This window comes from Histoplasma capsulatum, assembly GCF_000150115.1.
Source record: "Histoplasma capsulatum G186AR genomic scaffold supercont2.9, whole genome shotgun sequence".
NCBI lineage: Eukaryota > Fungi > Ascomycota > Eurotiomycetes > Onygenales > Ajellomycetaceae > Histoplasma > Histoplasma capsulatum.
The window spans coordinates 570,123-587,744 of NW_025544809.1; the positions used below are offsets into that span (position 1 = coordinate 570,123).

A 17,622-nucleotide genomic window follows, 5' to 3' on the forward strand; every position below is an offset into this window, starting at 1 on the left:
GACCTCCGCAAGTACCCATTGGTTGTATTTATTCTACCACTCATTATTTTATTTTTTTCCCAAGCACAACACAAAAGGCAGTCAGAATCAATGCTGTGAGATCTAGTATGGACTGTGGTGTACTAGTTGGTACTTTGTCCCCTGTACATATACATGCTGAAATACGTAAAACTAATCACTAAATGCTGTAAGCCTTTGTACCTGGGTATGACCAACTACATTTCAAACCCCTTATTATTCTCAGATATATTTGCTTGCGTGCTTTTGAAGTACACACCACCGTGTACCTATGTACACAACATAAGCAGTAGATATACATGCACTACTTGGACTATTTTCCCTTCCCCTTTAATATACTTGCACGTAGGAGGAAAGGTATATAGGAGTCGCGTATGTTACTACATTTTTATGTTGGTTTCCAACTTGGAATGTGGCTGGATTCCACGGCAGACCCGGACGTTGAGACATGGTGTTATGTGAGTGGCTTTGGCTATTTGGATAACTCTGTGTGTTTGGTTGGAGGGAAGAGAAGGGCATTTCCCTCCAGTGGCTGTTTTCATAGTGTATGTCGGAAGGAAGTCCTTTTTGTTGGATATAGATATCGGGCATACTTGAAGCTGAGCAGGACATGTTACCTCCACTTCTGTAATTAGATCCAACCAATTTCATGAGTACATAGACCCAGTGTATATTTCCCATTGCGTATAAATTGTGAAACTAAAATTAAATTAAAATAAAATAATGTAAGGTGTACTACACAGAACGATTATTGAACAAGGGGAATAAAGATGTATATTAGAGAGAAAAAACAAAGCAAGCCCCGCACCACAAGAACCATCTAAACTGCCATTGTTGATAGAACTGAAAATAGAAGTTGAAAGGAAGATTTCCCACAGTACACATATTATTACAAGGACATATAAGGAGAAAAAACAACAGTCGACTTCTCCGCAACCATCACATAAGTTCGGAGTCAGCCCGAGAGAGGAAATAGTCTCTTCCTTTTAGGAGCGCGACAAGCCATCCCCATACAACAAAGAACCAAATCTGGCCTGTACCCGACCGTGACCCAATCGGCACAAGCATGATGGTTTTATCACTCTCTGAATATTGGGACCTTTTCCCCTTCAATTTCTCTATGTCAGCGTGGAGATTGGCGACCAGCACAGAGACTTGGCCATCAACTTTCAACAACATGCGAGGCGTGTGGGTAGTGATATCGCCAACCGCGTAAATTGGTAATTTCTCTTTAGCTGTTCCATTCTTTCTCTTTACGCGGAATTCCGCATCGACTGATACCCAGCCATCGTTGTCTTTTAGGTCGGCGGGGACAAAGTCGCTATTGGGAACGACGCCAGTGGTTGAGATATATACGTCCGCAGTGATGGTTTCGCCTCCCTCCAATGTTACTGTCCACTTTTTAGAGGATGGATCTTGGGAAGCGCTGCTGACAGCAGTGGATGTGCGAATATTGACGCCCATGCCGGAGAGGATTTTATGAGCTTTCTTGCTTGCTGTAGGCTTCAAGGTAGGTAGAATCCGATCTGTCCTTGTCAGGAGTGTGATGGATTTGTCCTTTTTGCCATGGAATGCTTCCGCTAGCTCTCCACAAAATTCGACCCCGACAGCGCCGGCTCCTCCAACCACTACTGTTTTAGCTTCTGATATAGCCTTCTGTGCTTGTTCGATGGTAGTCTGCATAGCATCTGATCCGGTCGTTTTAAACGGTGCAAGAACACTGGATTGGCCCCTCGTTGCCCAGGTAGTGCTGCCAGACGCTATAACGAGATAATCGTAAGAAATGATCGATTCCCCATGTTCCTTGTTGTCAACGTCAGCGACGGTGACAGTTACAGTCTTCTGATTCACGTCTATTGAGCTTGCAACGCCTTGGACAAACGAGACGAGTTTCCTATTGTACTTTTGGAACAATTCCGGAATGTCGAAAATATACTGGTCCGGTTTGAATGCATCTGGTTTTGCTAGGATGCGGGGAGCGGCGATGTTGAAAAAATGCTTCGATGAAGGGTTGACCAGGATGACTTTCACATCTGAAATGTTCTTCAGGATGGCGTGTGTTGTTTTGATCCCGGCCCACGAAGCGCCGACGACGACGACTGTTTTTTTGGGTGTCATTTTGTAATCGGTTAAATTCTATAATCCAGCTGTTTAAAAATGGATCAGAGATAGAGACAGCTGTGCATAAAGACTGCGATAAGGTGAACAAACAAAATGGAATGAAAGAATTCTGATGCTGGCACAGAAGAATAAAAGGCTGGATTAACTTGACCGAAGAAGCTATAATCAGGAAATGTTGAACTCCATAAATAATATAAAAAGTTTTTGATGTGGCGCAGTCATATAATTTTAGCTCAGATATCCAGTTTCCCAAGACAATTTTATTGTCCAGTGTTCTATTATTTATTTAATTGACCTGGGACACTGTTATATATATAACCTGGAGAGGAGCCAAACCAGATTCCTGGGTTGAAATAAACTCAAAAGTCAATTATAAATTTAGCAACAATATTCCTATGACCCATTGATCATGACCTATGACGTCAAAGTTTCGGCAGATGGTTCATGGCGTTGAACGTTAAAATAAATTGTGGCTGCCCGTGGTATGTGGAATTGAGTAAAGACAGTCGAAGCTGAATAAGGGGACGAGTTAGGGGTAGTCAAATAATATAATATCCTAGCGATGGTTCGCCCGTGTCTTGAGTAAATTGAAAGATATGAAAATCAACTCCCTTCGGACGTTGATGAGATGTATTTAGCTTTTCGAAACCAACCTCCAGCCGCGTGGAAATCGGTGCCTGGAACAAGGCCGCCTCAATCATCCTCGCAACATTTGGAAACTGATAGTTGAAACTGACATCGGACATAACAAAGTCTTGAGTCACAGGCACCAGCTACCCGCATCGTCCTCTTTTGAGAGAAATTTCTGCATTGACTTTTATCTCGCAATCCGTTTGAAATATAGTGTGAGAAATAGAAGGCCACCGATTTCGCTGGTTCAGTCATGAACAAAAAATTTGATGCTATCATGATAGGTACTAAATCAGAAATAACAGTGTGGTTAGGGTATCATTTGTGCGGAAAAGCGGGCCAATTGAAAGTTGCGACTGCTATAGCGTCTGGGATTTATGTACTGAACAGCAAATGTATCAAAACTAGCAGCAGCTATATTTTGCACGTTTCATAGATAGTGCCATATTTTTATGTACACCATAAGTACAGTCCCATATGTGACGAAGTGGCTTCATCGCTATTGAAAGGATGGCGTTTTCCGTGAAAACATCCAAAGTAACGTGAAATTCAAAGGGAAGCACGGCCATTCCCTGAAGCCAACTATCAGTCAATAAACAGAGAAAACTAGTGAGCTGCGAGAGCAGATAAACCTCTGCTGGGTTTATTTCTAGCTCTCTGTATTCAAATCAAAAGTGCGAAGGAACATACGTCTCCAGAAGGGAAATTTTGAGCGTTCACGTTTTGATTCCGCAAATTATGTGGATTGGACATCGCGGCTGTCCATATAAGAAAGTAGGTTGATGATATAAGGGTATATTGGGAAATACATTGTAGATAGGTTTTCATCCACAAATGCAGGAGTCAGAGCATTGGATGAATGTCTGTTTTAGCTCAGTGGCAAGTTGGGACGATCTAACTAGTTGGCGTTAGTTCCACCTTTTAAGCTTAAGCTTCCCTAGCACCACTTGTTTTGTCAATCTGTTGATGTCCAATCTCCTAGCTTACAATGTTATGAAGTAGAAAAAGAGGCGACCAGTTTTGCTCCAAAATATGGGGAAGTACTAGTTCTGGGAACGTGATTCAGAGCTCGTTTCATAGTCACCGTGCAGATACCAGTATCATGCCCTACAAAAACCCAGGTTTGCGTCCACCATGTTTGCTACCACAAGACAAGATGGACATAATCGGGGGATTCAGCTCGTCGTATATTGTGGCAGATACTATGCACAAAAGATTTTCGCGAATCCTGATGGCGCATATGTTCCAGATATCCTTTATACAATACCCTTGAATAGTGTGGAATACAGTGGTAGGTCATAGGCCAGCTTTCATGAAACTAAACTGAGGATTCACAAGAATGAAGAATCTAATTTGAACGATTATTTTCTATAGTTTGGCTCGAAACGACGCGGCAAGAGTATGCTGCGAAGGACAAAGTGCTTGAAGATTTCGTGTTTACGCTGCATAGCTCCCAGGACTGTAGCGACGCGTATGTGAAGCAGAAACTTCAGGAAATCGATCTTTACCAGCTACCATCGCCACTACCTCCCAAACGCTGCGGCCGGTATCCACCACTTTTCACAATTGATTTAGACTTGCAGGTAGTATCTTTTGGAACTACGATACACCTCAGCTTGACTGATTTACCTAGTGATCGTAATAAATTTTTTGCTGCGCCCGCTAGCCCTTCTTTCCGTTGGCCATGTCTCCCAATGGCTGCACATCACCTCGTCCCTTTTCCATCCCCCTTGCCAGCTGAACTGAAATGTGATCTTTACAATTACGGGACAGGATATCGCGCAATTCCTCTTCTCCCAAACAGGTGGTTATCTGCGGACCCAGGCCCTTTTTGGCCGTTTTACGAGCTGGTGTTTTCCAACTTCAAAGCCGCATATTCTCATAGTACCTGTCAAGCATATATCAGGTGGTCGCCATGTAGCTTCATGTTCCGGGAGCTTGCATATGCAATCATCTCTATGGCATCTGGGCGAGTTTACTTTCGGATCGAGCATTCAGAGCGTCCTCATATCCCATCAGATAAAGCTTCATGGCCATCAGAACTTGGCCTTGGATATCACCTTGCAAATCACCTCCCAGGCTCGGCGCCCGACGAATCAATTTATTGGTTTGATAATGTCCTGGTCAGCCTTGTCCCAGAAATTCCAGGACGGAGGCACATTTATATCGAAAAGACAGTCAGCTTCGGCCTTCGGCAAGGAAACCTCGCCTTCCAAGCCATATTGCTGTCACTCTCAACCATCATGCTTCTCGATGTGGAAGTTGTAGATGGGATTCCGGTGGTGAAACACACAGACCCGCTCAAATTATTCGGGGACTGTCAGGTCGCAGACATTTCTTCAAACGAGCCTCCTCTGCTTCGTTCGCTAAGCAATCTCCAGATATATCAACCGCAAAGCCTTCCTGCCCCACCTTCATTGACTAGCAAAGAAGCTTTCAGAGCTCTCTCAAGCTTCTTCGCAACCGCTACGCTCCGTTGTCTAAAGCCCCATGGTAGGGAGACCCAGGGCCTCCTGCCAAACGAAATCTATTACATGATACTTGACTATACCGACAACGCCACATTCCTCACATGCGCGAGGGTTTCATGTCTTTTTCGCTCATACTGCCTCTCAAAAATACGCATATGCCGAAAGAATGAAAATAACGAAGAACATATATGTGACACAAGCAGTCCGATAGACACATTTACTCACCAAATCATCCAAATCGGCTCACCGCTGTCCCTTACACTCCAAAACAGAGCGTCCGGAGAGCTTACAAAGTGGTGTCCGTCAAAGGCGTCCACGTTGTCTTGGTTTCCAAAACGTATAGATGATTTGTATTTGGTCCCCATATTTGGTGAGCCAAACCGACTAAGCGAAAGCCTGCAAGCGATGAATATTTTCACAATTGCACAGGATTTCTAGGTGCATGCGTTTACGTTTATGGATGGACCCAGCTCCTCTTTCCTTCTTGGGGAGGGAATGAAGTTTTTGATCACCTGTTTTGTGTTTCTACTTTTCGGAATGGGCTAGCCAGACACGATGTATTGGGGTTGGTTTAGCGTTTGGATATGGACTCCACGATACGGGTGAGTACTAGGAATGGGAATCCAAGAAAGGCTTTGAAATACCAAGCTTAAATCGATGAATATTGAAGCTATAATTTGCCACCGAGAGTAACGAGGTAATGGACAATATTGCGAATAGTCGATTCTACATCATCCATGCAAGATAGTAAAACCAGCCTATAAATGTAACAAGAGAACTGAAACAAACGCCGAATTTACAGTTGTTGCCTTGGTGAACTAGTTTTATTTTTGAAATCCAAGGTTTTACTGACCAGAAGAGGAACACACTCTGTATCCGCTCAACGTCAATAGCTCAGAAATTACCTCTGAGATTATACTGGGTTGTGGAATAGGTAGATCTTAGGATGTATTTGATCATCATAGCGATACTAGAGTATCTTCTAGGCCCCCAAAATTGTTGCTGAGCCATGCGTACCGGGCAGTATGATGGAAGACAATTCCGCCCCTGCGCTTAGGCTGTTCCCCTAGTGAGACCCGACGGTCTCTCATACTTCAGGGGTTTTCCATATGGGAATATTGGTAGACATGATATCCAGGTATAGCGGATCAGATACGCTTAGGGCCCTTGCTTTGTCTCCCGAATCCAAATCCTCGTGGTGCCTAGCGCACTGTAACCTTTTGCCAACAAAAAGAAAATGACAGACCTTAAGACGGGAGTGTTCACAAAGTTGCTTACTGGATATACCGATCCCATTTTAAATGCGGTCACGTCAATATTTGCGAATTTGCAAATATAGGAGGTTGGTCTCATGGTTATCAACTATACCAACAATTAATATTCACTCCAAAATAGATAAAACTAAAATAGTGCCAAGTGAAATAAATAGAGCACCTCGGTCACTGCAAAGAGAAACACACTCCTGGGGTATGAATATTCACAGTGAATCCGATAGCAGGAAGAGGAAACGCAACCACAAGAATAAATAAAAGTAATACAGATTCCACATCGACCAGGGTGAAAGAGCAGAGAATAAAACCCCGGAAATGCTAGCTTGGAACAGGAATGACGGTCTGAGGAAGATTCAGTAGCGGGCTTATACATACATCTGTAGTATAGGGCTTGTCAGAGGTATGGGATAGGGTGATTGATATAACAGGCAATACAATATGATGCAGTACATCGTTGAACAGTGTGAACATGGACGATGGTTCATCATGGATTTGTTCAGCCATGTAATGCATTATTGCAGGGGAGAGAAAGCGATGTGCAATATCGTAGATAGATGAGGAGCAGTCCATTCAATATAAGGAAAAGAAAGTGGGTGGAAACTAGAGACGTGGCTAGGAACAAGTAAAGCATACGAATAAATAAAAATATAGCGAATTAAAGCGCTCAGAGCCCCAAATAACCTCTGATAATTACAAAGCTGTAAACAATATGACATCTCTAACGGGTGGTTTCGCCGGTACTCGTTTCTGCATATTTTTTACACAACCCGATTTGAACTCCACCGCTCATCACTAGATGCAACGTTCTTCTTGCGCAAGATAGACCCGAGGCCATTGAAGGCCTTAGTCCCCGCACGGGAGACAGATTCACTCGTCTCATACAAACGCTTAATACTTTTCGAATGCGCCTGTTTTCTCAACGGAACTTTTAAGCTATCCGCTGCTGGGGTTGTGGATGGACTCCAAGCGCCTGTGCGATAATTCCAAGACAAGTTGTTGACATCAGTTTGAGAGTTAGATCTCGAGGTTGCAGTCGAGGATGAAGACAGATTGCTCAGATTCACGGTGGGTATGCTTCCACGCGGCGCAAAGGTGTAAGTGTTGCGGGGGTTGAGTTTGACTTGATTCACACTCTCGCGTGATGGAGACCGTTCAGATGGGGTAGTATCTGCTGGGTAAAATCGTTGTCTGTATCGGTGGGTTGCGGATCGGGGTGAGGGATTATCTGAGGACGCAAAGTTCGGCATGCTGGTTGTACTGGCCAAACTGTTGATCGAGTGGGTTCGTTCATGGAAACCTCTTCTTTTTGATGCTACCTGTAACGTGCCCGAACTAGGTATGTCAGGGAAAGGAAAGTGTGTAGATCTCTCCATGGGAGTGACAGGTGCCGGTGAAGAGCTCAATGAGCTTTTCGTACTCTTACTATTACGACGAGATGCACTGTATGTCGGACATATGGGGCTGGGCGGGAGTCGTCGATCCGGTAAAGTCGAAGGCCGAGGGCTATCTAGAGATGATTCGACGGACGCTGGTGATGAAATATCCGATGAGATCGCAATTCCCATTATTTGGGGTACGGGTGGTATGTTGTGGTTCATTTTGATCTTACTAGTTCTTCGGTAACTTGTTCGGTTGGCGTTTTCTCTGCGTTTGACGTTATCTGCGACATGTCTCTCATTTGTCTTGCGACTGCCATCAGGAGATTTCTGCTCTAACATCCTAGGTGACGGTAATAAAGTATGACTCCGTTGAGGGGATGGCGTTACACCCGGTGATTCCCTCGAGGTAACAGAAGAATGAAGTTCGGTCTCAGAGTTCGAAGAGATCGCGCTACTAGAACGCCAGCTCAGGCTGGAAAGGGAGTGAACGGATGCATTCGAAAATAGAGGTTTTGCAGGAAACGTTGACTCGGAGGCTGGCTGGTTGGAGCTCCGTCTCTGCGTATATTTTCCTATATTCAGGCCAGAAATGCGTTTTTTAAGATTTCTGCCGGGGCTGCGCTTGGAAGAACCTCCACTTGCGAGAGGGACAAGTTCTTGTATCTTTTGGGTTTCTGTTATTCGTCCATTCGAAATTTGAGCAGTTGGAGATTCTATAGATATCAAATGGGGTTTACGCTCTGGTGCATAGAGGGATACTGGAGTTGCAATGAGAAAAGACGTGTTGGCAAGATCCTCGTCATCGGATGAAACTGTGTCCGAATAAAAAGATCGGAAGTTTTGAAGAGTATCCTCTTCTATAACAGGTTTAGAGAGGGGTTTTCCCTCCATGAATGGCAAAAAAGGTGGAGAATTTGATGGAGAATTTGATTCGGACGTTGGTGTAACTGGTGAGACCAACTTCGTTGGCTGTGGATGTATCTGAGGCATTAGGGTAATGCAACTGGCCCTTTTGACAGTGCTAATCGAAGCCGCTCTCGAAATAGTTCCTTCTGGTGTTGGAAAAGGGGAAATTTGCAAGGCAAATTTGTGCCCTGATGTATATCTCTCGTGGGCTACATGGGCTTGGGATGGATTGACATTGATCTCTTCAAATTCGGAGACCCCAGTATCACTGTCATTTTCTATGGGGGAAAAACCAGGCTCTGTCTGACCAGTCGCTTCCGCTTCAGACATCTCCTCTTCCTCGGATTCATATATCGGGTGCACATCCACCGGTCGAATATGGGCGACATTTATTGAAGTTCTCGGATCGCTGAACTTCATATATAGTTCAGTAGAGCTCATTGCTCGTTCAGCAACGGCAGCCATGGCTGGTGAAATCGGAGAAAATCCTCGCCAGTTAATGTCGACTCAATTTGAAGGACAAAAATCAAAAATATATTGGACGGAAAAAATCGAAGCTTATGTATATATATGTCGAGATAAGGGCAAAACAAATTGTAATAATAACTAGGACATGGGGTGTAACAAGAACTGAAATACTGGAATCCGGTTAACAAGCTGCAGGAGTGCATTGGTTATAAAGAGGTTGGCTCACCAAAGCAAGGCCCACGAGTTCATAAGATGGAAGAGCTTCAGAAAAAATAAATGTACGTAGTATACAACAATCTCAGGTGTACAGAGCTAAGGTTGCTCTATAACACGAAGGAACGGCGACCATGTCTGGGCTGTAAAGGAAGGAAACCCAAACACAACAGTGAGGTATGAAGTGTATCATGACCCTGCTCGAGCGGGTGTGAAGACTTCGGCCCAGCTTGGATCCCAAACAGGAGCAGGGGGGGAATGGCGAGGGTCATGAGTATATATCCTAGGATCGTTCGAGAAATTCGCCTCCCCCTCTCCAACCCCCCAACAGGGCATGGTGCCTGAAAACAATTGCATTTTCTTTGGAGAAAAACGAAGCACAAGCAAATGCTGACCAGATGGCTTGAAGGGGCTGCAAGTAAAGGCACTGATTGGACCACGTTTGACTCTTAGGCCGGGATGGTATGAGGGTCGAGAACAAAATACAGAAGCAAAAATGCGGAGTTTTCAACTTGAACGAACAAGCCAATGGTGCTTGAGCCATGCATCGGCGGACAGGGTGGTATTGCAACTGTCAAAAGGTTCTCTGCCGTGGTTTGTGGCTCCGTGAGTTCGGTGGTCAACCCAGCCAAGATACGCGAAGCAGCCCTCCAAGTCATCCGCCTCGCCAACGTGCCAATGAGAGCGGCGTGGATGAGAGATGGCTTCGAACATGAGACATGTCGGGAGCACCAGTTTAGGCCAGGGGAAGCGTCTCGATCGCACAGCCATCAATTCCTGTTCGACTATTTCAAAAATAGTTTAGCCAGAGCCGTATCATGCGGGCAATCCATCAGACTTCTGAAGCTGGATTCAAGATCCTCTCTGGACTTCTGCACAAATTATGTGGTGCGTCCGTAGACCCCGCTGGACATCCGAACGTCCCACACAGCAGCAACCAAACAAATACTTCTGCTGGACCAAGTAGCCTGATCGTGATCGTGTCCCATGTGCATGTACTGTACATAAAGTACATGTGTTTGTTGGAGTCATAACTTGCTGCGTGTCTCCTGTCAGTTTCCTGCACTGCAACACATCTGTTCAGGGTTCCTCCATCTTGGTGGTGGAAAACTCGGCCTGCAAGTGCTCTGGTCGACGAGACAATTTCCGTTTGATGACAGTCTACAGGTCTTGTTACCATTTAGGGCAGGCCAGGGCTAAGCCCTATCTCCGGCGATTTACCCTTCTTATCATTATCGTCCCCTGAGATCTGTCGTATTCAACGACCAGTGTGACTCTGCATCATCAAAGAATTCTTTGGGCAAATCCTGCTCCTAGCACTGGCACAGTGCATGAGTATCTGTTACCTCCTTGGCTGCCTCGTTGAAGGTGTGTAAGGCCTGTAACCTGATTCGTCTCCAGCAATTTTCTCGCCCAAGGCCGACAAACAACAGGCACCTTTCGCTTCCAACTGGCTGCCACGTCCACCCAGATCATCCTCCACCAGGTTTATCAGGCAGGACAAAATGCTTAATGGCCGGTGTGGCTGCAGATCCTCCGATTTGCCTCCAGCTGGTAATTTCCAACAGGCTCTGATGGGCCGGGCAGGATCACTGAACCAGCAGCACGGCCTCATCTTCCGGCTGTGCGCCTTTATGATGATCCCAAGTCCCCTTCCCTCTCCTGATTGCCATATTTTATTCCTTCCCGGTTGTTCTGAACTGATGAGCGAACAAGCAGCACTGCCAATCGCGTTTCAAGAGTTCTAGCGCGTAATAGCTTCGCTAAGTTTTAATGGTGTGATATAAATTATGCGCCATGCACACTCCTGCTATGATTGATATTCTTTGACCTTAACAGCTCCTTGAAGAAAACAATTGAAGATTTCTAATATCAATCTTTCATTCCCCAGTCAACCAATCAATCGTTGCTCTGAGTTCATCGTATTGCGTGTTTCACGAAGACCAATGTGTTTTCTTTTCATTTCCCCTCCCATCCTGTTTGGTACAGTGCATTAAACCACCCGAAGAAGGATGATACCGCGAGCCAATGGAGCCATCATCGATACATAATGGATCGATCTCTGCCACCCCGCCTTGAATTAAAATTGGAAAAGCAACATGGTCAGCTACCTCAGCACATTCTCATCGATAGAAACAATTCTTCCACACAGTCAAAGAAATCCAGCAAGCAAGCGACCACGTTTCTTCATCAGTGATTTCGTTGGCAGAAATTCAAAGCAGTCGATTTCAAAGTTTCCTTCTCCCCGCTCCTGTAATAGGGAATTTGTCTTTGACGTGCACTAGGGTAGGCATCCCTGAGCGGAACACGGTCCCAAACATAGTATCATCAAACCCCGGAAAGTTCGTTGTTCCTGGAAATTCAATGCTTTAGTTCTAGGCACCCTAACACGTTACTAGGGTTATTGCGTTGGCGGTATTGTGTCCTGGGTTCGTTATCAGAGCAAATTCGGAATGTAATTAGAAAAAAGAAAACTAACTACATAATGGATCCTCTTCCCAATCCGACTATCTCCAGATATTTACTGCCACAATCAGGTCGCCGAATACCACCGCGGCTATCTAGCTCAAATACATCGATGAACTAAAAAGACACATGCAGAAGATTGAATTTGTGTATATAACCTCTCGAACAGTCACTTTTCGCCTGCATGAGAGGCTTTAGTTATGTGATAAGTCTATTCTTGCTCGTATAACACGAAACAAGCCATCTACATCACAGAATCGAAACGGCCCATGTAGCAGGTCTCGGAAAACAAAGACCAAGTTCATATGATGGTCTACTTTCCAATTGGAGAAATTGTGATGAGACAGGAAAAAAAAAAAAAAAAAAAAAAAAAAAACCACAACATTTCAATGCATGGTGTAAATAATTAAGCTCCCAATTGCTGATTGCTGGATAAGCGTATGTCAGTGTTCCCGCTCATTCTAGAGAGACCACAAACCTTCTTATTTCTAAACTTACACATACGCACCAATAAGATGCGGGATGATGGTCGAGAGTGAAGGATGGAATGCAGCATGCTTGACAAGACAAGAAAAGGGTTAAGGGGAGGGGGGAAGTGGCAGTTTGTGCTCAAAGCAAATCCGCAGAAAAACACCAAGCTCGCACAACTCTCTCTCTCTCTCTCTCTCCGGCTCTCGAATAACAAAACTTCAGCCGTTGTGATAGATCCTCCTGATTTCTCCCGAGTAATGCAACCTGCACGACATTCAAGTAAGTATATTACATCACCCACCAACCCCCTCACCTGCTTCGCATTTAACGCATGTAATGTGTCATATGAAAACACAGTGGACGGTGCCCAAGACCCTTTATACATCCATGCACCCATGCGAATACACCGGCGATAAACTGAATTGATGAATGCATGGATGGATGCAGTTCTATGTGGTTATCGAAACAATACACTGCATATACAAAACGTGCATATTTAGGGGGTGAGGAGGAGGGTGGCGAGGGCTAGAGGCTTCCGAAGGTAATGAGGGATAGAATATAGTTGTGTAGCAAGAAGACAAAACCCACCCACACTCACTTCGTCAATTCTAGATTTAGGCTGCGAGGTCAAAACTGAGGCACGTATATAAATAGATATATATAGATATATTTATATATTTATTTACTTGTATATATATGTATATGTCCTGTCAAGCGTAGCACACACATGCATTTGTCAGGCATCTGATATTATTATCATATTGCTCAATATCCCTTTTATGCAGAAGATGAGGAAGGGAATTAATCAAATTGAAATGTGAAAGGAGTGCGAAGGAAAGAAGAGCAAAGAAATAATGAATCAAGAGGGAATCAGGGGGGGGAATCCATGGAAATACACGAATTATTGTACTCAAGAGAGGGAAAGAATAAGACGATTGAGAACATATGCAGAAAAATAGCGGCATCAGGAGACCACATCCATCCATAGATGTAGAAAATATAAGGGTAGGCCCCTTAAAAGAACAAGCAATCAGAAAATGCAGCAGTGGTGAGTGTTAGTGGGCCTTTATCAGAGCGTGAATTGCCCTCCACTGAGTGGTAAGATAACAGACAAGGTAGATAGATGGTATAGATGTAGATAGATATACTGAGACCGCATCTCAGTTTCCTGACACTTTCCAAATCCCCACTCCATCCCCCACCCAACTCGTGAGCACGGAATATGTCGTTGTTGTACCAGGAGAGATAGATGGGTGGTAATTTGATGATGATAATTTCGGGAGGAACAGAGCGAATCGTATATCTATTATAAGCAATGGCCCCGACGTATGCTTGTTGGCTGGTCTGTTTATTTGCGTTTCTTTATTGTTCGTCGATCTGATACCGCGGATTGTGGGTGATGCATGCATCCTGGAACCTGTCAAACACGATTCAAGAGCTCAGTAGCAAAAAAAAAAAAAAAATAAAGAAAAGAAAAAGAAAAAGAAGCAGATGAATTAAAGGAAACACAAATCCAACTATTCATATACATACTGAGTATAATCACAGGAAGAAAAAAAGAAAAAGAGAAAAAGAAAAAGAAAAAACATGAGGTCTCCAGTACACTCTACTCCTAATATGAATAAATTGATTTAATTGTTCATTTTTTTCCCCTTTCTTTTTCATCCGTTATCCCCTTGTGATAGTGCGAAGCATGACAAAGATATAAAAATAAAAATAAGCCAAAGAAGATCGGTAGAGTAAGTTTGTTGTTGGTGATATATACGTATGATTTGGTGTGTGATATAGCGACGTCAATATGTTCGGACAGAGAGATAAGCAAGCACGAAGAACAAAAAAAATTATACATACAAAAATACTACAAAAAAATGTTAAACAAAATTGCAAGAGTAAATAAAAATCGAAATAGAGGGGAAAAAATTTAGTAAAAACATTATGTGAAAAGAAAAAAAAACATTAAAAAATTAGAATTGGAAGTAGGTATTGTTGGAACCCCCAAAATTCGGGTCTTTTATCTTGAGTTAAAAAGACCGGGAAAAATATAGAAAAGAAATAAGAAAAGAAATCTCGAACAATGGCATGCAAATTAATCTCATCCAATGTGGCCAGATGGAAAGCAACAAAGGTTGATTAATTAGATTTTGACCAAAAAAAAAAAAAGTACGTAAATATAAATATATAAAAAAGGGGGGGAAATGAGGAAGATCAAACGATAAAAGACCCGCACTCGTTGAATGGCGGTTGGCGATTTGCGGCTGGCGAGCAGTGTGAACGTCGGGCTAAGAAAAATTAAGGGAAGCATTGGAGCTTCTTCTTTTTTTTTCCCCCCCTCGACCAATATTGTTTCATATTTTTGATGCCGGTATTCGCCATTTTGCTTGCCTATGTTCAATACCCTCTATTTACCTTCTTTTCTCTTCGTTGGGGTGTTCCTCTATATTCCATTCCCAAAAGAAAGCCATGAGATAAATTTAGCATTTAACCTAACTAGGCCTTTCTGGACCGCGTGACGGGGCCCCCGTTCGAACGCGCTGTGGAGGTCGCTGAGCCATTCTCGAGGTGGGCATAACCATTGCCATTAGCAATGCCATTGGTCTTCGTCGTGGTGCTAGAAGCAGGTTTCCCGCCAACCGAAGGAATCTCCAGATTGCGCATATCGATGACAGCCTGTTTTCCAGTGTTTCTACGTGGGCGGCCACTTTTGCCTGCTTTCTTGTATGTCGCGAAGTAGAAGGAGATGAAGAGGAGGAGGTAGGAGGAGAGGATGATTAGGCCGGAGAAAGCGGCGAATTCCTCGCCGGCGCAGTTGCCGGCGTTGGGCATGTAAGGGAAATAGGTGGAGGTGAAGTAGGTGTAGGAGGCGAAGTACACGAATCCTGATGGGTGTATTAGTTTATATATAGCTTTGGTTGATTTGTTGGAGTGGAGCGGCGTTGTTCATTATTTACTCACCCAAGTCAATGACGAACTGCACGATCTGGAGGATGGTGACCCATTTCTTCCACCAGATGCGGATGCCGCGGGCGCTCTGGAAGTAGTACCAGTACATCACGACATGGACCAGGAGGTTCAAGGTGATGGGCACCCAGGAGACTGCTGTGTGGCCGATCAATTGTGTGTAGCAGAGGAGGGCTGTAGCGCCATGGTGGTAGGTATGGAGGAAGGTGAGAGGCTTCTTCTTGAGGACGAGAAAGACCGTGTCGAGGAGCTCGAGGTATTTCGTCAAATAGTTCAACTAGAACAGGTGTTAGCGCGCAAACTTTCAAGGTCAATTGAGGAGATATATAAACATGAAATATGAAGAGCGTGTGCCATACATAGTATAGAACAACCAGGGGTTCTGTCCAGCCCCCATTGACATTACAAATGGCATAAAAAATGCCATTCCTCCATAGAGTCGACAGCAATTGTTCAATAAACAGAGCCAGCAAGGTCCCACTGATTAAAGTTAGGTATAGATTGTGTATGAGGAAGATGCCGTTCAACTTCATCGCGGGGCGGTTCCTCATGATTTCTCGACCTCCAAACACAATGACGTAGTAGGACGCGAGCGAGATGAGAGTTCCGTTCAACGTCGACATGGGCGTCTGACCTTGGGTGAAGCTGAATTCTTCCGGTGAAAACCCCGCGACTGCCGTGTAGGCTTTGGAGAAGAGTGGCCATAGCTCAACACCAAAGGGGCGATCGAGGGACGGAATCGGGATGGAGCGGAGGTCGAACGACATTTCGCGGAGATGAGTTTATGGTCAGGACAATGCACGGTGAGTGATTTCGGGGGTGAGGACGTTCCAAGGAGCAAGATTCAGTCAATGCATACACGTATACTCGTACACAATAAGATAGCCCAAAAAAAAAGATTATCGCGACGTGAGATGATTTTTAAATGGCGGAAATTAATATATAAATATATATAATGGAGTATAGAGTTCGAATCCAAGTGGTGATCCGATCGATATACGGGAGCAGAGGCACACCAAAAAGAAGAAGAGGAAGACGTTAACAAGAATAAGATGAGAGAAAAAGATGGCGGAAGTCAATGGACTGGATGAAGGAGCGACAAGAAGAGGAAGATGGCACCGAGGAAAAGTGAGCGACGGAGAGAATCAGCAGAAAGGCGCGGAGATGAGATAACGCGTGGAGGAAGAATGAGGAGAAATATCGAATAAAGATAGGGATAGAGAGAGAGAGAGGAGAGAGGAGAGAGAGATAGATGGAGATGGAGATTGAGATGAAAAAAAAAAAAAAAAAAAAAAAAAAAAGGAGCAGCGAAAAAATGTATGGTATTGGTTAGTATGGTATGGTAAACTAAATTTCCATCAACGCCAACGAACTGGAAAACTGCGATCTGGGAATTGTAAGTAAGAGTTGCAGTGCACCGAAAGAATAAATTACAGTTCCTCGATCCGACCAAGCCGGCAAAGGGGCCAATTTGCACAGAACATCGGGTCGGAGAGTGGAAATGGGCTGCTTGGCAGGCTCTGGGCAGGCAATTCCGCGTACCGTATCGACGATACAACGCTTGTGATGTGTGTGATACGCTGAAATTGGATATCTTAGTGGGACAGCTCAATACAGGAGGAAACGATTGAAATATAAAACAGCCCAGGAAAAAAAATTGGAGCAGACTCAACTAGTGATTGATAACGAACTCCATACTGTGTCGGGATGTTCTTGGGGGGAAAGATATGTTCCAAATGAGTTATTGTAAGGATCAAGGTTCATGTATAGATTGATAGATAGATACGTATATGGTCAAGGTTCACCAGGCAAAGCTTAAGCGCCGGTTTGCGCGCCCAAACCATCCATTGAATGAATCTACGGCAGCCCATCTTTGATATTTCTTCATCAAAAATCCTAACCTAGCAGTCCTAGGTAGAGGAGGAGGGATTTAGAACCATGTTCACGCTTTGGGTTTGAAATCCATGCCAACGGTGAGATGTCTTCCTCCTGGCATCGCGGAGAAAACCTCAACACAGGAGGTACTAGTAATTCGAAATGGGAACGATTCGGTTCGCCATCGCAAATGGGACAGCCAGCTAACCCATGTGTTATTCTGCTCTCGATATTACATTAGTTACTAGTATTGTATTTCATAAAGGATGTGTTGTCTGAGAAATTTGGCTCCATGACACCAGAGCAAGAGAGAGGGATATAGTATACAATGCCACAGACTGAGGAGAACGCTGCCACAGGCGAAGAAGTCAACAT

At 44.3% G+C, this 17,622-nt stretch overlaps 5 protein-coding genes across 5 annotated transcripts; 2 read left to right on the forward strand and 3 right to left on the reverse strand.

Moving 5' to 3' along the window:
* Positions 1–702: 702 nt before the first annotated feature.
* HCBG_06413 (apoptosis-inducing factor 1) lies at positions 703–2,382 on the reverse strand (the record flags this gene model as incomplete). The annotated part of the gene is made up of 1 exon (XM_045433462.1): positions 703–2,382. One exon carries the CDS (start codon positions 2,134–2,136, stop codon positions 958–960), a length of 1,179 nt encoding a protein of 392 aa, XP_045285775.1.
* A 1,521-nt stretch (positions 2,383–3,903) lies between these two features.
* HCBG_06414 (uncharacterized protein) lies at positions 3,904–5,678 on the forward strand (the record flags this gene model as incomplete). The annotated part of the gene is made up of 2 exons (XM_045433463.1): positions 3,904–4,060; positions 4,144–5,678. The coding sequence occupies 2 exons, from the start codon at positions 3,904–3,906 to the stop codon at positions 5,676–5,678; spliced, it is 1,692 nt and encodes a 563-aa protein (XP_045285776.1).
* A 1,470-nt stretch (positions 5,679–7,148) lies between these two features.
* On the reverse strand, positions 7,149–9,308 carry HCBG_06415 (uncharacterized protein; the record flags this gene model as incomplete). Its single annotated transcript, XM_045433464.1, has 1 exon — positions 7,149–9,308. The coding sequence occupies one exon, from the start codon at positions 9,259–9,261 to the stop codon at positions 7,270–7,272; it is 1,992 nt and encodes a 663-aa protein (XP_045285777.1).
* A 697-nt stretch (positions 9,309–10,005) lies between these two features.
* On the forward strand, positions 10,006–10,377 carry HCBG_06416 (uncharacterized protein; the record flags this gene model as incomplete). The annotated part of the gene is made up of 1 exon (XM_045433465.1): positions 10,006–10,377. One exon carries the CDS (start codon positions 10,006–10,008, stop codon positions 10,375–10,377), a length of 372 nt encoding a protein of 123 aa, XP_045285778.1.
* A 4,103-nt stretch (positions 10,378–14,480) lies between these two features.
* On the reverse strand, positions 14,481–16,139 carry HCBG_06417 (V-SNARE; the record flags this gene model as incomplete). The annotated part of the gene is made up of 3 exons (XM_045433466.1): positions 14,481–15,290; positions 15,367–15,649; positions 15,732–16,139. 3 exons carry the CDS (start codon positions 16,137–16,139, stop codon positions 14,902–14,904), a joined length of 1,080 nt encoding a protein of 359 aa, XP_045285779.1.
* Between the last annotated feature and the right edge of the window lie 1,483 nt (positions 16,140–17,622).